Source organism: Lygodium microphyllum, chromosome 13 (assembly GCF_053477565.2).
Source record: "Lygodium microphyllum isolate KBCC chromosome 13, Lygodium_microphyllum_v1.1.10, whole genome shotgun sequence".
Classification (NCBI taxonomy): Eukaryota; Viridiplantae; Streptophyta; class Polypodiopsida; order Schizaeales; family Lygodiaceae; genus Lygodium; species Lygodium microphyllum.
In genome coordinates this window covers 64552298-64574421 of record NC_141147.1, presented here as the reverse complement: position 1 = coordinate 64574421, position 22124 = coordinate 64552298, and the positions used below count along the sequence as shown (strand labels likewise).

The window sequence follows — 22124 nt, the reverse complement described above, 5'->3', positions numbered from 1 at the left end:
AAAACACCTGTGCTTGGATGTGATAACCTTGCAAAACGTTCTCACTAAAAGTATTGCAAAGGCTTAACATGAGCATTGTAGTCGGCTAGTGGGAGTTGGTTAAAGGTTCGCTCAGGACCTTTAAGTGGGAGGTTGTTGGGTGTAAAGGCCCTTTCGCTACTCCCGTGTATATATTTACTTGTACATGTAAACACATCCTTCTACGTGTAAGTGTATTATACCCTAAATATAAATATATTCTTTTATTCTTTGTGGCTACACACTTTTCTCGAGTCTCCACACTCTTTGCACTCTTTGTACTACAGAATACACCTTTGCCGCACATACAACGTGGGCACCTTCGTTCGTCCTTCATAATCTTTGTACTAGGAGACTCGGGCAAGTGAACAATTTTCTCCACAAGGGACATTAGCCAAGTGGCACTTGTTGCATGAGCATTCTTCAACATGTAGCATACTATGCATCCCATTATGTAGATCACCGTTGGATAGATCTTAAGCTGTTTTTATTGATGGATTACACCACCATCCTTCTTCACGTGACATTTCATCACCTTTTCCTCATCATCAATATCCTGGAGGGGATGGATAAGTTTGTACTGTTTTGTGATGTGTTGGGTGTACTATCTCTACTCCCATCCTTTGGATCATTTTTACTTGATCAGCTACCACCCCTCAAATTAACTTTCCAACCCTTCTAAAAAAAAGTTCAATGTGGTTCCATTTGCCTTGAAAGGTTTGGTAGGCCACTGGGCAGTCGATGAGTACTCTTTGTCCAATGCCCCATGCTCTTTGGGATGACTACTTGGATTCCTATGGTAAGATAACCATCGCCTTTGTAGTCTTGGTAGGCCATTGGGCAGTTGACATGCACCCTTCTTTGTTGTGTTTGGTCCATCTATCATCGCCAGTCGCCAATCTACCTCCTTCTTGCATTCGACTCTTCATTAGCCAGATAATAAGTGGCAGCCCTCCCTCTTCATTAGGCATAAGTATTGTAGCTTGCATTTGGCCTTTTCTCCTCTAGGTGGTTGGTGACCATCTCCACCCTTTTGGTAGTCCTTCTATAGTTGCGTTTAGAGCTTTTGCATACCGCTTACTGTCTAGGCACTTTCTATGTTGTCGCCTCAGTCATTTGACACTCTGGTAATTAGCATTTAGTGTTTTCTTGGTCTTCCGTTGCTTTGACTGGTGGTCACAACACTTTGGATCTATCTTTGGGGGATGTCACTCTTCGACACTCCATTGCTCTGTCCTTGGTCATACTGTACATTCTTACATTCATTTATAGCATTCATTCACTTTAGAGTTTCTTCTCTTTGTGTTTATCTTTATATTGGAGTTTTGAGTTTTGCATTTTACATTTAGGGTTTGAGTTTTGCTTGTGTTGTTTGAGTCTTTGTGTTTTAGTCTTGGCCGTACATGTTGTGTTTCCTCAGTGCAAACCCTAGCATATCTTCACATGCAAGATCAAATACCATAGTGATGGCAGTCTAGATAAGCACAAGGTGCAGCTTGTTGCAAAGGGCTTCGCATAGCAGCCAAGTGTGGATTTCCATGAGACTTTTGTATCTATAGCTTGGATGGCTACCATTAGGGCTATTCTTGCCTTAGCTAGCTATAGGAGATGGCTGATTTATCAATTTGATGTTAAGTCTACCTTCCTTAATGGTGATTTGAGGGAGGAGATCTATATTCAGTAGCCTCCTAGCTTTTCCTCATTTGATTGGCAGGTGTACAGATTGAAGGCGGCCTTTATGGCCTCAAATAGGCTCCATGTGCTTGGAATGAGAAGGTAGACTTGATCGTCGTCTAATGAAACTTAGGGTATCGACATTTCTCTTTTGATCCCCAATTGTATGTCTATACCTTAGCTGGAGGATACATGTTGTTTATGCTTATGTGGATAATCTTATCTTGAAAGGTGACCATGCCCAGAAGGTCAAGTAGACAAAGGAAGCACTACATGAGGTGTTTGAGATGACAGATATGGGACTTCTCCATTTCTTTTTAGTTCATAAGATTTGGCAGTCTTCGAGGGGAATTTTCATTTCCTAGCAATAGTATACACAGGAGCTTTTGGCTATGGTCGAGGTGGAGGGATATAAGGTGAAATCAATCTTTTTTCTTGGATAAGATGGTAAATAATCTAATTAAGCACTAATTATAACTAGTGGTTAATTCACATAAATTGAGAATGCACACTTTACCACTTTAATCTTAGATAATAGATACTAGGTTGACCCCAAAACTAGTGCATCTTGTGGTATTTCTTTAACATTTATTGCAAATGGATGGAGTACAATTGAGATTCTATGATCTCCTATGCTAATCCAAGTGCCTCTTGTCGTCAAAACTGTTTAGCAAGTCTCCAAACAAATTGCTCCTTGGTTTGCTTGGGGATTGATCTTTATTCTGCTCCTTGAAAGACAAATTGAGCCCCAAATCTAAGACTGCTTGGCTGGCCTCTTGAATCTCTTTGAAATTTTTATTTTTTGCTCCAAAAATTTAAGTCCTAGGTCCTCAATTTTGAGAATGCATCCTGAGGTGGTTGTCAAATTTTAATTTTTACTTAAATTAGGGTTTATAGTAGAGATGAGTGAAATCTCTTTCTCTGATGGCTCGAATTGTTGGAAAATGCTAAGATAACTTGAGAGATGGTTGGGAGATGAGAGAGAATGCTATAGAGAGAGAAATTTCAAAGTTTTATCATGAGAAATACTGACAAGCTACTGCTGCCTTGCTCAAACAGCCATGGAAGCTGTTAGTAAACTAGGGTTTATAGCAGAGATGATTGAAATCTCTTTCTCTGATGGCTCAAACAGTTGGAAAATGTTGAGATAACTTGAGAGATGGCTGGGAGATGAGAAAGAATGGTGTAGCGAGAGAAGTTTTAAAGTTTCATCACGAGAAACATTGAAAAGCTACTATTGCCTTGCTCAAACAATCGTGGAAACTGTTACCTACAGCTTAGGACCACTAAAAAGATTGTTGTGTTCTCTTGTATGCTGTCATATGCACTAGAAGGATCTTCGGCTGTTGTCACCTGCTCTTGGAGGGCTCCAAACTGCTCTAACATGCTATAAAATTGATCCCTGGTGATTGCAAATCACATCAGCATCTTATCCTTGCTCTCTAACAGTCTCTTTCTCTCTCACAATGATTAGAATAGGCTTTTATCAGTGTCTAAGAACGTTTTTTTCACTTACATGGGCAATTTTGGCTAAGTGGTAGCCTTCTAATCCCATTTTTAAGCATTATTCAGCTTATTAAATTAAATTTTAAAATATTAATTTTAAAAATTATTTAATAATTACTCGTGTTTAAAAATTAAATTCATCTACCAATAATTAAATTGGCTAGGCCAATTTGTTTTCCAAGTATCCTTGAGTAGTTATTGACTCTTAGATTAGCATTAATTAAAGTCTTCAATGTTACCATTGACATTAGTGGTTAATAAATTGGTCTAGGTCCAAACCTGACACCGCATACCACCAAGTACCTGTCAGGCATAACTTATTATAACTTTTGCCTTTGGCACCGATTGTTATCTTGGGGTCTTGGGTCCCCATATTGTGAAACAATTAACTTGCACCTGACATGTGTAAGTCACATTAGCACATTTGATTAACTTTTAATTTAATGCTAAGCAAAACAATAAAATTTTATGTCTTTGTGACATAAGGCAATTTCTACTCCTCTGGATGCGAATTGGAAGGCTATAGCCCATGCAGATTCATCACAACGGTGGATATTTTTTGGCTATTGGCAATTTATTGGATCATTGATTTGACTTCTTAACACTTGGATTGATTCGTGCTTTCTTGTAGGTTTGTTGGCCCGCTTTATCATTGAACCCCGCTTTATCATTGAACCCAAGGCGGTTTATTGAAAGACTGCTATGAGGATTTTGTGATTATTGAGGGGAACCCTTGAACTTGGTATTCGTTATCCAGTAGATACTGGAGATTTGGCTTTGGTTCTTATAGGTTGGATGGATGTAGATTGGACTGAAGATGTTGACCAACGGAGGTCAACAACAGGATATTGCTTTACTTTGGTGCAGGTGTTATATCATGGATTAGCAAGAAGCAACCCATGGTTGCTCTTTCTTCTATAGAGGCAGAGCATAGAGCAGCATCTTCTACCACATGTGAGTGTAGCTTCAGTGGTTACTAGGAGAGCTTGGCTACTTGCAGATAAGTCCTACGACCCTTCATTGCTACAATGAGAGTTGCATTGCTTTGGTATGGAACCGTGTATTTGATGCTAGATCGAAGCACATTGAGATATAATACCATTTCATTTAAGAGAAGATCTTGGATGAGACTATTGATGTGGTTTACTGTAAGACACAGGATAATCTGATAGATTTGTTTGTGGAAGGCACTTCCTTAGGCTATTCTCCGACAACTCTCCAGATTTGTTAGTAAGATTGTTAGCTCATGTGTGAGTTTGTGCATGCTAGTTGGGCTAGGCATTTCAGTCCATATTTTAGGCAATATTTTAGTGATTTTTGTGTGACATTTGTGGCATTTTATGCTAGTCGTTTAGCATTAAATGCGGGCCAAGCAGCTACCATATTTGGCATATTTTGGGTCTATTTACTCAAGGGCTCATCCTCCTGCTCATTTAATCATCATCATTCTTTAGGTGGTGTTGTGTTCCTGTTGTAGAGAGGAGCCAGTGTCAGTGCCCACGCAGCTAGTGACTCACTGTTGTATGCATCATTCTCGTGTTTGGTATATGGATTTGGGCTAGGCATTTCAGTCCATATTTTAGGCATTATTTAAGTGATTTTTATGTGATATTTATGGCATTTTATGTCAGTTGACCAACATTAAATGCTGGTCGAGCAGCTATCATATTTGGCATATTTTGGGCCTATTTATTCAATGGCTCCTCCTCCTCCTCATTCAATCATTATCATTCTTCAGGTGATATTCTTGTTGGAGAAAGGAGCTAGTGTCAATGCCCACGCAGCCAGTGACTCACTCTTGTATGCATTATTCTCGTGTTTGGTATTTCTCGAGCACATCTCCGAGTTTTTTTCTGTTGCAGTGTTCTTGTGTTTTCTTTCTTTTGTGTCTTGTGTTCAACAGTTTATGTGAGCACTGAACTATACTTCCATTGCTGCACCACTTTTGACATGGTATCAAATTGCAGGATTTGGGTTCTTGCTACAATTTTTTTGCTGATTACAGGTCTTTCTCTCCCTTGGTGATTAGGCCTAGGTTTTTAAGACTAGCAACTTGCGTTTTCAGCCTATACCTGGATTCTAGCCTACAATTGTTAGTTTGTTGTATAAAATGCTCCACTAGCCAACATTTTTCATATTCTGACCGTAATCGTGGTTGGGCGATCTTTTGTATAGGCTATTTTTGACTGGTTTTTCTTCATTTTGTAGCCGTTGGCCTTTGGTTTTGATTAGATTTTTGGTTACATTGCATATGAACTCTGATTTTGTGAAGTCTTTGTTGTTGGTTTGGTTGTATTCTCTCTCTATATACCTCCTATTCTGTATCTTCTCTTATCCTCTCCCAATGGCTCCTCCGTGCACTTCTACAGATGATAAGTTACATGGACCTGACTATCTTACATGGAGTGCTGTGATGAAAACTTGGTGATAAAAGCTTGGTTTGTGTAGAAGCGGATTTGGTACATTATCAATGGAGCTATTGCTCGGCCTCAATGTCCTTTTTCTCTTCCCAATGATTTTGATGAGGAATAGCTCCACTGATTACATTACGAGTGTCATTTTTCTCAGTGGTGTTTACATGGGGTTTGGACGATGCATGTGCATAGACTGCACTACTTTGGTGTATTTCTAAAGTTCTCGCAGTGGTTACCTCCTGCAAGACATCACATGAAATATGATCGAAGCTTCAGATGTATGAGGCACCTTTCCCCCTTGCATGGTGTGATCCCTTATGGAAACCTTCAGCAGATGAAGTTTGAGCCGACGGATAACATTTAATCATTTTTACTTCATGTTACATAGATACACGACTAGCTTCAACACATGTAGTTTACCCTTTCCGAGGCACATCTAGTGGGAGCGGTACTCTACAAGCTCCCCTCAGATTTTGATGGAGTGGCGAATGCTTTGTGGGGGAATGCTTTGTGGGTGAATGCTTATTGGTTGAAGAAATTAATGGACCTTTGTTTGAAGGAAGGAATAGCTATGTTTGTACATTTGAATGAGTTTAACTCTATTTGATGATGACATGTGCACTTGGATTCTTGATTTAGGTACCTCATTCCATGTGACACCACATCATGAGTGACTTTCTAACTATAGTGATGGTAGACATGGTGTTGTTCACTTAGGAGACAACTATGTATGTGACATTGCAGGGATTGGTAGTGTGTAATTGGCATTTCAGCATGGTTCAGTGTTCACTTGGCATAATGTGAGGCATGTATCCTAGCTCAAGAAGAGCTTAATAAGCACAAGGCAGCTAGATGATGAGGGCTATCACACTACTTTTGGGGATGGCAAATAAAAGATATGTAAGGGATCTAGAATTGTTGCCATAAGCTCTAAGAGTGACACTTTGTATCCATTACATGTCTCTAGTGTGTGTGACCATGTTGTCCCCATAACCCAGCAGCCAAATGTATCTTCGTGGCATGATTGGTTGGGATATATGAGTCAAATTGGAATGAAAGTGCTTTCTTGTTTAGGTTATTTTCTGTGTTTGAGGTATGTTGATTTTGATCATTCTATATTTGGTCAGCATACTTAAATATCACATAGAAAGTCTCTTTCATTGAAGTCTTCTGATAGAAGCTCACAACCAAGAGATGAGGGATTGACATGACTAACATACGCAAGCTAACATCCCCTCTCAAAGTCTAGGAGTGTCTGAAGATTCAAACAACCTCATGTGATGAAGCAAAGAAGCCTAGGGAAAAGGCTTTATGAAGAGATTCACCCTCAAAGTTGGTATATTTAGATATATATGAAATGCCAAGGTTGTCTCTAGGGAAAAATAAATATTTTATTACATTTATTGATGATGCTATACACAAAGTATGGATTTATTCAATCTGTCGTAAAGACCAGGCATTAGATAAGTGTTAAAAATTCTTGGCATGTGTTGAAAATATGACTAGTAAGACATTAAAGTGTTTTCGCTTTGACAATGGTGGGAAATATGTGTAAAAAGCCTTTCAAGCCTTTTGTGATAGTAAAGGGATAAAGAGGGAGCTTACCTCTCTTATAATTTGTCCCAAAATGGTGTTGCAAAGCGTATGAATAGGCCTATTCAAGAGGAGGTCCGTACCATGCTATCTCATGTTTCATTGTATGACCAAGACGGAAATTATCATGAGGACATGTATTTTTGAAACCTTAACGTGTGGATTAATTTTTAATCACATGATTAAGTAAATGTTGCACATGTGAGGTGCAATTGGGGTTAGAGTAAATTTATGAGCTTGGGACCTGAGAAAATCACGGGATGTCAAAGGCCAAAGTTGCTATAAGTTATGTTGCACAGGTACTTAGTGGTATTTGGTGTCAATTGTTGGCCTAGGTCATTCATTTGGCCATAGATGTCAATTGGTGACACTAGAGACGTGGCGTTTAATAGTAGCTAACACCGATCTAATGGTCAAAGATGGCGCAGAGAGACTAGGGAGTGGAAGATGCCTAGCTAATTTAATTATTGGCCAATCAATTTTAAAATAATTATTAGATTAATTTTCAGTAATTAAAGGCTGAAAATTAATATTTAATAATGGATAATGTTGGAAAAACCATTTGGGAAGGTTGCCACTTGGCAAACTTGCCCATATAGTCTGGTAAAAGATTGAAGAAGAGGAAAAACGAGATCATTCTTGATGTAGCAAATGTAGGAGAGTTCTGAGCAGCCATGGCCACCTTATTTTCACCCATTGCAACCAGCCACGAGTGAGTTTTGAGGAGACGATTGCAAATTCAAACCCTCCACAGCTAGGCGATTGCATCCAGGTACAAGGTGACAGCTGATTTGGATGTCTCAACTGTAGGTGACAGCATTTAATGCTGTTGTGGTAGGGTAGTAGCTGCATTCGATTGATTTTCAATCATTTTTCATGACAAAACTCTGAATTCTCTCTCTACAGCTTTCTCTCTCATCTCCTAGCCATTTCAAAGCCTTGCTTTGAAGATGTCAGCATTTGGACCCTTTGAGGCTGAGAAATTGCAAATTTCTCTGCTGTAAGCCCTAATTTATAGGAGAAATTAGGGCTTAGCAGCATCCTTGGGAAGCATGCTAGAAATTGGAAGCTCCAAGACTTGGATTTTTCAGGGCTGAAGGTGAATTTCAGCTAAATTCAGGTGGAGGACTAGCTAGCCATTGAATTTGGGGCATTTCCATCGTCTATGAAGTGAGTGAAGGCTAATTAAGTGCCCGAATCAAGGGGCAAAGCAGATTGAAGACTTGCTGGTCACTTTGAACAGCAAAGGGAGTTTGGATTGCGAAGGGGATTGGGAGAATCCCATCGTAACTTTTTCTTCAATAAATCTAAAGAAATATCGAAAGGAGCGCCGATTTTGGGGCCAATCGAGTGTGCATTGTCCAAGATTAGTAAGTAAAATTGTATATTCAGATTTGCATTTATTGTTTGCTGTTGTAATTAAGTTGTAAGCAGGGATTTACTATCCATCCACGGAAGGAAGGCTGGTTTCAGAAACACAAAGGCTCAGACAGAGATAAGCAAAACTTAAACCTTAAACTCAAAACACAAAAACTCAAAACTCAAACACAGAGAGAAGAAACTTTGAATGTTGTAAATGAATGTAAGAGTATACAGAATGCTTAAGGGTAGAGCAATGCAGTGTCGAAGAGTGACGTCCATCGGAGATAGATGTATAAATATGTAAGTTGCAAGTGATTATTTATACAAAAAACTATCTCATATATATTATCCAACCGTTTCACTTGGTGTTTCCCTTGGGACTTGCCCAAAGCTTAAATATTTCGGGGTAAAACTCAACGTTTCAAGGGTGAAACATTTCGGAGGTGAAACGTTTTGCGGTTACCTTGTATGGTGATCTGCATGAGGATATATATATGCAATAGCCATAAGGTTTTGTGGTCAAGGGGTAGGAAAAGAAGGTATGTAAACTCAACAAAAGCTTGTATGGACTGAAATAGGCACCACATGGATGGTATCATAAGGTTGATACATTCATGCAATCTCAAAGAGTCTAAAGGAGTCGAGTGGATCACTGCTTATATACCAAGAAGGCAACAGATGATAGCCTTATTATACTGGTTTTATATGTGGATGACATGCTGATTGGTGGTGGGGATGTTCATGCTTTGGACACAATGAAGTAGAACCTACACAATAGTTTTGACATGATAGATCTTGGTGAGGCAAATCACATTCTTGGCATGCATATACTTAGGAAGAGATCGGAAGGTCTTCTCTATCTATCACAGGAGAAGTATGTATCCAAGATTTTGGAGTGATTCAATGTGGAGGGGGGAAAGTAATTTGTGTATCATTGCCTCCATATGTGAAACTCAGTGCAGAGAACAATCCTACATTTGATGATTAAAAGGTTGTAATGGCCAAGATTCCTTATGCTACAATTGTGGGGAGCTTGATGTATGCTTTGGTTGCAACATGTTTTGACATAGCTTTTGTGGTAAGAGTGGTTAGCAGGTACATGGCACATCCTAGTAGAAAGCATTGGAAAGCGGTGAAAGGTATCATGAGATATCTTAAGGGCACAAAGGATTTGCACGTTTGCTTTGGAAAGCAAAAGGCATCTGTCGTTGGCTTTACGGATGCAGACTATGTTGGTCATGCTAACTGTGGAAGGTCTACTTCAGGGTATGTATTCACCTTCATATGAGAAGCAATTTCATGGATCTCTAGGCTATAGAAGTGTGTTGCTTTGTCTACTATAGAGGCAGAGTATGTGGCTGCCATTGAGGCATGCAAGGAAGCTTTATGGCTTTCACGTCTGGTGGGAGAGCTTGGCATTACTGAGACCCTTGTTCTCCATTGTGATAGTGAGAGTGCTATCATGCTAGCACAGAACCCCGTCTTTCATGCAAAGATGAAGCACATACAGGTGAAGTGTCACTTTATCAGGGATGTACTTGATAGCAAAAACATTTAGCTTGTCAAGGTATATACAGATGATAACCCTGCAAATCTTCTCATGAAGAGTCTTCTAGCAGAATGGTTTGCTCATTGCCGAAAGATAATGGGAGTTTGATAGTATATGTATTTCAGCTTTGTACATAGACTTAGCTAATTCTTTTCCTCAACCTCAAGGCACGTTGCCTTTAGGTGGGAGGTTGTTGGGGATAAAGGGTCACGGTGCCTTTTATATGTGCATGGGTGTGAACACACCCTTAGGACTGTACTTGTCATATAAAGAGGTGCAACTCATTTGCCATCGCCGTCGCTGACCATTCCATCTTTGCTGCGCATCACTCACTTCATAATCCACCTCACACAAAACCTTCGGTGTATGAATCCTCCAATGAAGTCTCCAACCTGGTGGATCTTGCACATTAGTCGGAGGTCTATGTTGGGATAGATCACAAATTCCAAGAGAAAGAGCAAACTGAGTTGGGAAACATGAGGTATCCAATGTCATCTGTTTTACCAAACAGGTGCAAGATATATCTAGTCCAAAATTTGCAAGTTCTTTCATTCCTCCATTTAAAATGTAGGTAATGGGTACAAGTAATCATGAAGATCCAAACCCATATCAGTAGTAAACACAAGAAGAGGTGATTATAGAAAGAGGTTAGGTAATTACTTTGGGTCTTGATTCTCATGTCTACTCTAACACAGTTGCTTTTGGTGCTTCATCATCACTTAATCAAACTCAAAATTCATGGAATTTGATCGTTAACTTTGACAAAATTTGGGTACCATTTATGTAGCACACAATCAGAATGCTTTTGTAAATATGAGTCTTATTCAACAAGATATTCCATAGGGTATCAAAGAAATAAAAAGATATCAAAGAAGTGGATTTTTGCCATGGGGAAACCCATCATTTATTACTGTTCTTGCAAGCAATATGAAATATATGGTTACACCTTCTCTTTTAAACTCTCTAAAGCTGCCCTCCACTGACAACATCTAGTCCCTTATGGTTACACCACCTCCTCTTTTAAACTCTCTAAAGCTGCCCTCCACTGACAACATCTAGTCCCTTATGATGGATACCTAGCATTCTTAAAATTTTCTTGGAACTCCATACTACTGTTGTGAAAGTAAGTTTTTGCACTTTTCAAGAGAGCTCTTACGAACAGCAAATCTCGTGGCAACATGTTCATTGGGGGGATTATTGTTTACTAATTCCCTTCTGGATAGAGAGTGAACTTTCATTGATCATATTCTATTTGCAGATTACTGAGCTTCTTGCATTCTCTGGTGTTGTTAACCACGACTTACTTTCGTGTATGATAGCTGTATATTAGTCTTTTATGCCATGTTTTTGAATTCATTGATCATATTCTATTTGCAGATTACTGTGCTTCTTGCATTCTCTGGTGTTGTTAACCATGATTTACTTTCATGTGTGCTAGCGTTATATTAGTCTTTTATGCCATGTTTTGAATTCGTACGTAGAAAAAGATTTGCTTCTATTCGTAATATTCAGTTCTAATGTTGTTTTATTTTTGCAGGTTGAATGAAACAAACTATTGGACTTCAAAAATGCATTTTGGCAAGGTGATGCATAGTGGAAGGATAAAGCTGACTGATGATAGGGTCTTAAGGATAATAAAGATTTTGGGTGAATGGGGCAATTGGCGGCGTGCTATGCAAGTTGTACACTGGGTGCACAAACGCCAGCGTTATCAGTTTCAACAGAGCAGGTAATGAGAACACATTTGTTGTTTGTTTGTGTCGCAGATAGGTATCACTCTGAAAGACCATGAAAACCACATGAAGTTCAATGTGTCAACCTCTTGAGGCTATATGTCTTGGAATGCATTTATCTTCCTCTTATTTGGTCACATGTAGCCACCATACTAGATGATTAATCGAGGCTGAGTGCATCTTGGCACAACTTCTATCATCAGTAGCCATCTGTAAATGCTATCCTAGTGCTTGAGAAATAGAATCTTTGTCTTGACTTGTTACTGCTAACTCCCCATTTGATTTTTAATTCTGTACTATTTGTACTAATCACGTTCTTGATGAGCACCTTGAGGTGCCCTATTGTCATACGGGAGGAAAATTTTTAATGCACAAGTCGGACAAGTACAACATTCCGTTCAGGAAAATGAGAAATATAGTGCTGAACTAGCTCACTGAGGATGCTGATCTGATGATGAAGAGGTCGTTTTGGTGCCTGAACACATCTAGGCGTATTTGGACTCTTCTAGCAAATAATTTTCTGCAGCCCATAACTGGCTTGGGATGTCTGACATAAGATGTGTTGTGAGATGGGAAGAACAAGAATGTATGAGAATTCGACAAGGAGGTCCAATTTTTAGAACACAATTGATGGATCAAGTTCAAGATGGTGGAATGAGAGAATGCTGGAAGTTGGATTCTCAACTCAATACAAGCACAATGTATTCTTGAAAGTCCTGGTTTGCCTTGTTTCCAAGGAATGGGTATAGGTACAACACAGGATGTGAGGGAGCAAATCTTGATTTGCAAGGGGCTGTTCCAATTTATCAAGGAAGGAGGCAGGTACAAAGAAATCTTACCAGACAATGAAAGCAAGAAGTGATGTTGGGGGCTTTCTTAAACCCTCCCTTTTGTTAGGTGGTCTGACATGATGGAAATTTTTTTTTGCTGATTGCTGTGGATGGCTTGATCAACTGACTTGAATCAGGAGTCAGTCTTATGGCTGTGCCACACCTCATATGACATTGACTACTGCTCTTGGTCCACAATGAAATTTGCATGGATGGATGAGGGAAGAGCACATGAACATTCTAAGATTGGAACTTTCAACTGTGATTTATTTCCGGCTAGGTGTGGAATTTTGCTGGAGCTGTAAATTGAGAGATAGTGGGTCAGTTTTTTCATACTATGCATCCTAGCACCCATAAGGGAGGTGTGCGTCCCTCAAAATTGGCCGCTTTCTATGGAAGGTACTTCTCTAGACATACAAATGTTAACAGTTAATAAAATGCGAGGCTGCTGATTATGATCTGCTCTGGAACTAGACTGCAAATTTGCATGAGATGGGACACTTTGTCATATGGAGCATCATTCAATAACAATGGGATGGGTGGAACTAGAGGCTAGGGATAGTTGCTGTTGCAGATAGTGGTGGTCACCAGAGGCTATGCTGAGCATGTTCACTTGCATGCGAAGTGAGTCCCTCCTTGAATTCCCTAGGAGGGTGAGCGTTCAAACCACTTGTGCTAATGCTTGGAGATCTGCTAGTATGTTATGACATACCTTTTATACTTGAAATGATAGGTTTTCCTGTTCCAAACAATCCCTGAGGTCAAATACAAAGTGCAAAAACATACAACTAATGGTCTAAAACCTGGAAAATAAATTCACTTGTTTTCTTTGAGTTTGGTAGGATGAATCCAGTAAAAGTGGCCAGGGCAGTCACACTCAATGCCATTCAATGTCATCATTTCTGCTGTCAGCACCCAACTGTTCATTGTGAACTTGATTCGCCTTTTGTTTGTTCTACTGGCTGGCAACGTTCCTTGTGCTGCACATTGCTGTCCTGCGCTCCAAATGCAGGTTTCAGCAGTCCACTGCCTGCCCTGGGCTGCTGTTGGACTGCTCCAGCCATCTATGACTGCTGCTGTGTCATCATGTTGTCCAGAACTTATGCGGCCCCAAACACAGCCCTCTACTGCCCTCACTCCTACTTGAGTGCTGGCACCTGGTGCTCCAGAGATTCATGCTGTTGTCTGCTGCTGCAAATGCAGGTTTTTAGTTTGCCATGTCATACAGTTGACAGCTGGATTCTCAGCCTTATCCTGTTGTGTGGTTGTCTATCATAACACTGACATGCTGACACTGTTCCGACAGTGAGTGCTGGCTGCTTGCTAACAGTTGGGTACTCAGACGACAGATGGTGCACTCTTTCTGTTTGCAGTGCCTACAACCTTACTATTCATGGCACCCATGTCCTTGCTGCTCATGGCATCTACGACCTTGCTTTCATCCCTTGCATAGCCCAGACTGCCTCTCTGAGTGTATCTGACCTTGCCCTCTACTTTGACCTTGAGCATTGTTTGCACCTTGGGAAGCGTGCACTAAAGACAGTTTTTGACATAGTACACCCTTGCACATTAATTGCAGAAGTGTGCTTGCTGCAATTTCTAGAAATTTGCAGATTTCCAGCCCTTACTGTTTTGAAATTGCTCATTTGTCTTTGGAAATTTGTCATCATGGCAAATCAGGGAGGTGATGTATTTACCTATGTATCCAAGGAAGACAGATTGGATGGAAACAATTATTCGCTATGGTCATTCATGATGAAGAATATATTAGTGGCTAAGAATTTATGGGATTATGTCAGTGGAGAGGAAACTCGACCGGGAGTTGTAGCTCCCGTTACTCCTCCTTCTCAAGGGGCATGTGGACAATGGGGACCTCAGTCCGCTCCACCTCAGCCACTTCCTCCAAGAACTGCAGCTCAAAAAGCTTGGGATACACGAGATGCATAGGCTTTGTCGCTGATTGCTTTGGTAGTTCAGCGGTCCATCATCCCTCATATTCGTTCAGCATCTTCTTCACGAGATGCATGGTTGACTTTGGAGCATATGTTTGCAGGAAAGAATGAGACTCGAATCTCTTTCTTGAAGAAAGAGTTAGAGAGACTTTGAAGATGAATGAGGGTGATTCTATGCAGGATCACTTGAATAAGATTCAGGACTTGCGGGAGCAGCTCATGAATGTAGATGAGTACTTTTCGGATGCACAGTTGATATCTACCACCTTGAATTCCTTACCTCCTTGGTACTTGTCTTTTCATAATGCATAACCTCACCATGAGGATTGCCGAGCACCCACTTACTTTTATTCAGCTGGTTAGTTTGCTTCTAGAGGAGGAGCAAACAAGGAAAAATAGTGGTGTGGATGCTATAGTCTCTGAGCAAGCTTTTGTGGCAAGACAGAAAGGCAAAAACAGTAAGGTGAAAAATGCTCCACAGAGTTTTGGTACTTCTGGCACATCATAGAATCAAACACAAGGGGGCACGCAAGCTAAAAAGGGAAAATGTCATTATTGTAAGAAGCCAGGCCACTATATCACTGAGTGCAGGAAGCGCATTGCCAAAGAGAAGAAGGAGTCAGGAATGTCTGTTTCTACTACTCATTCCACTGCTAGTGAGTCCGTTTCCTTTGTTGTAGACAAGGACTATTGTTTTTACACTTGCAGTTATGACATCTCTTGGGCTGATAGAGCACTTAGCTCTATAGAAGATGCTGATACTTGGTTCTTTGACAGTGGTGCCTCTAGGCATATTACATCTTGCAGAGATTTGTTTGCTTCAGTTAGTGCACCTCTCGTTGGGAGATTTGTACAGTGTGCCAATAATGCATCCTACCCTGTTTCTGGTATTGGGGAGATTTAGCTCACAGCCATTGATGGCTCTATTCTCTGCCTACAGGATGCTTTGTTTGTGCTTGGGATCAAGAAGAATTTGCTATCTATTTCTTCTTTGGCACGTTGTGGTTTGCAGATCACATTTGATGATGACCGTTGCATGGTTAGAGATAAAGAACGCATGACTTTGGTCTTGACAGGATCTTTGTGTCATGGTTTATATGAGTTGGATGCTCTTTTAGTAGATCAGTCGGCATACTTGACATCCACTCTTACTCTTGCTATGATACAGGCGGAGTTATGGCATGCTCGTTTAGGGCATGTAAACTTTGGCAGCTTGATGCTTTTGCAGCGTACTCAGATGCTGGATGGCTTACCTTTCTTGGAGAGACCTCCTGAGCACTTATGCGAGGGATGCATTTTGGGGAAAATGCATCGTTTCTCATTTCCTCATGATGTTGCTTTCAGAGCAACAGCCGGATTGTAGTTGGTGCATTTAGATGTTTGTGGGCCTATGCAAACAATGTCATTGGGCAGTTGTTACTATTTTGTGACATTCCTTGATGACTTTACATGTTTTTGTTGAGTCTACTGTTTGAAAAAGAAGTCAGAAGTGTATGATGCATTTTTGGCTTTCAGTGCACTTGTTGAAAATCAATCTGGATGCAAAATTAAGACTCTCCGTTCGGACCGAGGGGGGGAATACATGTTCTCTATGCTGAATTCTTTTTTGAAGCAGAAAGGCATAGTCCATCAGTATACTATTGCCTATACTTCACAGCAGAATGCGATAGCAGAGAGGAAGAATCGGTCACTAATGGAGATGGCCAGATGTATGCTGAAGGCAAAGAGCTTGCCTCATAGTTTTTAGATGGAAGCAGTCATGTGTGCTTGCCATATTTTAAACAGATGCCCTACCAAAGCCTTGAAGACCATCACACCTTTTGAGGCTTGGAATAGCCGTAAACCTTCTGTTGGTCACTTTCGTACCTTTGGGTGTCTTGCCTATGTCCATATTCCACAGGTACTTAGAAAGAAGTTGGACAACAAGGCTGTTAAGTGTATTTTTATGGGATATAGTAGTGAGAGCACCGTTACAAAGAAGGTTTTTGTCAACAAGGATGTTGTTTTTGATGAAAAATCAGAATTATCCTTGGCTGGTTTGGACACATATCAGGCTGCCCGTGATGTTTTTGAAGGGCTGCTGCCCATTACTTTTGGTGATTCAGCTGGAGCTTCAGAAAATGAACCTAATGTTCAGCCAGCTGCTCCTATGGAAAGTGCAGAAATTCAGCCATTGGCTGATCGGAATATTCAGCATAATGTTGAAACTGAAATTCAGCCAGAGCGTGCACACAGTCAGGAAGCTAGACAGTTACCTAGATGGTATTTACAGACTATGCAAGATAGTCCTTTGGATGCACCCATGGCTGGTCGTACTAGAAGGCAAACTCGTTTGCATGATTCAGCACATACCATGGAGTTTGTTATGGCAGCAAGTACTTTTGATAATGAAGAGCCTGAATGTTTTGAGGATGCACAACACAGTGTGCATTGGATGGCAGCAATGCAAGCTGAATTAGATCCTATCACTAAGAATCAAACTTGGGATTTGGTGTCTTTGCCATTTGGGAAGAAAGCCATTGGAACGAAATGGGTCTATAAATTGAAAAGGAAAGCATATGGATCCATTGATAAATACAAGGCACGGCTTGTAGCTAAAGGCTACGCACAGAAAAAGGGCATTGACTATGAGGAGACATTTGCTCCTACTTCCCGTATGACGACCATCAGGTCTATGATTGCTTTGGCTGCACATTATGGTTGGACAGTGCATCAGCTGGATATCAAGACTGCATTTTTACATGGGGAACTTCAAGAGGAAGTTTATGTACAACAGCCCATTGGTTTTGCAGTTGAAGGCTCAGAACATTTGGTATGCAAGCTAAAAAGGCACTATATGGTTTGAAACAAGCTCCTAGAGCTTGGTATGCAAAAATAAATGCTTTCTTGCTTGGTCAGGGGTTTCTAAACAGCTCATCTGAGTCTACCCTTTACGCATGTAAAGAAGGGGGATCTATGCTGATTATATGTCTTTATGTTGATGACCTTTTACTCAGTGGAACACATGCTAATCAGATTTCAGCATGCAAACAAAATTTGCAGCAAACTTTTGACATGTCTGACTTGGAAATTTTGCATTACTACTTGGGCATCCAGTTCATACATGGTGCTCGAGGTATTGGGCTATCACAGTCAAGGTATATTGGGCAGCTTCTTGAGAAGTTTGGCTTACAGGATTGCAAGCCAGTTTGTACCCTCATGGAACCTGGACTAAAACTGTCATTACATGATGACAGTGATTCGTTTGATATACATACATATGCTCCTGCAGTTGGATGTCTTATCTACCTATGTAACACTAGGCCGGGCATATAGTTTGCAATTTCAGCTTTGAGTAGGTATATGCATCAGCCACGTATGTCACATTGGCAAGTCAAGAGTGTTTTTCGTTACTTGGAGGGTACTCGATCTCTTGGGTTGCTTTATGCCAAGGGGGGACCACTGCAGTTACATGCTTACAGTGATTCTGATTGGGTTGGTGATTATGATACACGTCACTCACTAGTGGCAATTGTTTCTTTTTTGGCTCTTCTTGCATTTCTTGGCTTAGCAAGAAACAATCCGCTGTTGCCACATCGTCATGTGAAGCTGAATACAAGGCAGCTTTTACTACCACAGTTGAATGCGTATGGCTTAGACGCTTGCTAGCTGATCTGGATGTATTTGTTACGGAGCCTACTCCTTTGTTCACTGACAGTCAGAGTGCCATTGCAGTGGCACGGAACCCAGTGTTTCATGCCCGCACGAAACACATTGAGATCCATTATCACTTTGTCAGAGAGAGGCTACATGCAGGTGATATCAGCCTTGTCTATTGTCCTACCACCAGTAATGTGGCAGACATCTTCACCAAAGCTCTTCCTCGTGACAAATTTGAAGCATTTCGCGATGCTTTAAATTTGATATCCTTTGGTGGCGGATGATCCTTGTACTCTTGATCACTCTTCACTCCAGGGGGGTTTGTTGGGTATTTGACTCACGCTTTGACTCACGCCTCACTTATGCCTACACTTATATGGGAGTGTCGGTGATCAGGACACTGGGGCACTTTTTACTCTCGGTAGGAGAGGTTTTTCCCCCCAGACTTATAGTCTTATTTTCGTATGTGCTTATGTGCTTATGTTACACACTTATGGACACTTATCGTGTTCAGGTGTGCACCCCCTACAACCCTAAGGTTTAAGGGTTGTACTTTGTACTTTCATTCCATACTCTTTCAGTGTATTCAATTGGGTGTCGTGTTTCACTCTGTCTCTCTCACTCTCACACTGTCTATTGCACTCTCAGCTGCACCTTGATCCTCTCACCCCCTCATAGTACCCTCAAAACCTATCTTTATCAAAAGAGGATAATTTTAGAGTAATTGGGTTTGAAGTTCTTCTTGCTAAGAAGTTTTTCGTCATTACACCCATGCCATATAGATTTCTGTTCTTCTACCCTCTCACCACTCTTACCCATACAAAATGGTCATCTCTTCTTTTTATCATGGCTTCTTAGGGCCACAATTGTGCTTCCTTTTGAGGCTTTTGTTGCGAGTGACCCTCAACACATGTAGGACGTTTGTTTGACTTCTTCTGGTCCAAAGCATGTGCATGGATGCCATCTTGAAGTGTCTTTTTCTTTCATGTTTGGTAGGGATTTGTCTCTTGTGGCAACTCTCCAAGCTTAGCTTAAAGAATCTCAACTACTCCTCATTGATCTTTGCAATCCCCATTTCGGGCTTTGGCTCACCCCTCCAATGGGAGAAGAAGGAATGTGATGAGACTAATTTCGACTCATGACTTGCCAAGTGGATGTCCTAATTTGATTTGTATTAGCTTAATGGTGGACCATGCATTGGGCTATGACAAATCATGCTCTAGGGGAATGCATATGGTTGGTCGGCAAGACTACGTCTCAAGCCAAAGGATGGGCAGAGGAGCTTAATCAGTCTCGTGAAAGTGTTTTGTGATTGATGATCTGATTGATATGCTAGGATTTACAAAATTAAACATAGAGTGTACAAACAAAGTGTTTTATGATTGATGATGTGATTGATATGCTAGGATTTACAAAAGAAAACATAGTGTACAAACATGACGGAACAAATACAAAAAATCAAAAAGCAAAACTAAAGAATGAAAATATGATTGAATGAATAATGAATGCTGAATATTGAATAACTGAATAAATGAAGGAAAGAATGTATGTACACAATGCTAAAAGGGAGAGTATTCCAATTGCTGATTGCACTCGTGAGAGCAAACTAAGGGAGAGTGTGACAACATATTGGGCGAGAAAGATGGACGGACCCAAAAATAGGGACAAAGAATAGAATGATCAAAATGATTGGATGTACTAAGTGTAAGGCTCATAACCATTAGATGACCATGACCAGTAACAAAGACCTCATCATCAATTGCAAGTGTAGGTATTGTTTTGGGGTGGGCTTTTGCTGAACGACTTTTTGCCCAAACTCGTGACATTTGACACATTGATTTGGCTATCTAGCGATGATGATTGGTACCAACCGTGGTGTCCCCTACTACAATCTTGATTTTTACGAGGATCTTTCTAAGTTTACACTTGCTCCCATCATGACATTGACAAAGGATGTGGGATGTATTGTGTTGAAGAGGTGGTTGACTAGATGGTGGCATTCCTCTGCTAAACGTGGCAAGAGTAGTATGATTGGGACCTTGGTAGTGCATGTTGAGCACTGCCACTTGGAACCAGCTGAACCAAGAAGCGTGTAGGTGATTCCATCGACTGATGCCATTTAGTAGTGATCACCAAATTCTTGGGCAGCCTTAAGCATGCTGAACTTAACAATTAAGATCCCTCTCTCTAGCAACAAGGCCTTGGTGATGCAGGAGGGGCCAATGAGAAGAGTAGAATGAAATCAAACCCAAAGTTGAATGCAGTAGATACTAGGGGGAATGACCCAGTTGTGACCAACCAAACTTTCCCACCTAAAGAACAATGTGCAAGGTACACGACTTGGGAGCAACAGTCTGTTGTGCTGGGTTGTCATGCGATTGGTTTCCTTCATATGTACATGGGGTTTTGACCTTGAACCATGATCCAGCCAGACAGTTGAAGAAAATTGTGTGAGGCAAGGGAGCGGCAATAATAGCACAATGAAGGTGCGAGGTTACAGAAGAAGGGGCAGTGAAGAGAGGGGAGAGGTGGTAGAGAGGAAGAAAGAAGGCCAGTAGTAAAGGAGGTGGTGGGAGTAGAGGAAGGAACGGACAACTGCAGAAGGGAAGGATGAGCTGGTGGGTTGTGCATTTGTAAGTAGTAGCAGTGTGGGAGAATGGTGGGGAGGGAAATGGTCACCTAAGCGGTTGCTTGCTAGCTCATTTCCGTCTTTTTAATTGTAAGTAGTAGCAGTGTGGGAGAATGGTGGGGACGGAAATGGTCACCTAAGTGGTTGCTTGCTAGCTCATTTCCGTCTTTTTAATTGTAAGTAGTAGCAGTGTGGGAGAATGGTGGGGAGGGAAATGGTCACCTAAGCTGGTGGGTTGTGCATTTGTAAGTAGTAGTAGTAGTGTGGGAGAATGGTGGGGAGGGAAATGGTCACCTAAGCGGTTGCTGAAACCGGCCTCTTCACTAGGAAGGGCGGTAGTGTACAACCAAAATATATAAATGCTTTCACCCAATTTAACAGTCGCCCACTTTACGTGAACTTAAAGACACAGAATCAAGAAGAAATACAGGAAGCTAGAATGCTCCTGTTGCCACACAGACACCCTGTTGGCCCCTAAGTTAGGCGCCCCTTGCGGTATTTCTTTATCTTTAGAAAGAGAAAAATTACAATGGGCTGTCTTTCACCTATTCTGGGTGAAATTTGGCAGCATAACAGTACAATTACTGACCCAAAACAAGTTGGCTAGGAGGGAAAACTCTGCCCAAGTCTGAATTTTCTGGTTGGAGTGCAGAATTGACCATTTCAACCTGCTGTATTTACTGGTTCAGACCTGTTCTGAAACCTGTTTACAACTCATACTGTTCCCTGTACTGTTCAGCCCACTGTAATTACTGGTTCAGACCTGTTCTGACACCTGTTCTCAGCTCATATTGTTCCCTGCACTGTCCTGCATCATCTGGACCAAATGCCTCTTGATTTTGGCATCAATTGGGCTCTCAAATAGCCTCTGAACAGTCCAGAATCAGTTTTGGTTTAGTGCTGTTTCAGACACTTGCTTGGTGAGGTTAACACCCTCACCTGTCCCTGCTGGGAACTGCAAACAACTGCTCCTGTTCCTGAAGAAAAGAGGCTCTTGCCTCATGCAAAAACAACATATTCCACACAGTTATACCTGAATCAGAAGAAAGGCCCTTGATTCTGCAGCATAACCATATTGTCAGGGGGAGAGAGAGAGAGAGAGTAGGAAGCAAGCTCAAGCCTCTGTGCATCATAGACAAGGTAGACCAGCTCTCAAGAGCTCTCCATCTGCAGCAATCTTTTATACTGCCCTCTCTCTCTCTTTTGGGAATTTATGCCCAAATCG

The 22124-nt window shown here is 41.0% G+C and overlaps 1 protein-coding gene across 3 annotated transcripts in view; it reads left to right on the top strand.

Moving 5' to 3' along the window:
* Positions 1-22124, top strand: part of LOC148026711 (pentatricopeptide repeat-containing protein At5g67570, chloroplastic-like) — a 115057-nt gene that overhangs the window by 28797 nt on the left and 64136 nt on the right. For all 3 annotated transcript variants that reach the window (XR_015692880.1, XM_087691195.1, XM_087691196.1), the window contains exon 2: positions 11654-11845. Coding sequence is in view for 2 of the 3 variants with exons in the window: in XM_087691195.1 (XP_087547321.1) it covers positions 11654-11845 (192 nt within the window). In the remaining variant the exon portion in view is untranslated. The remainder of the gene's footprint in view (positions 1-11653; positions 11846-22124) is intronic.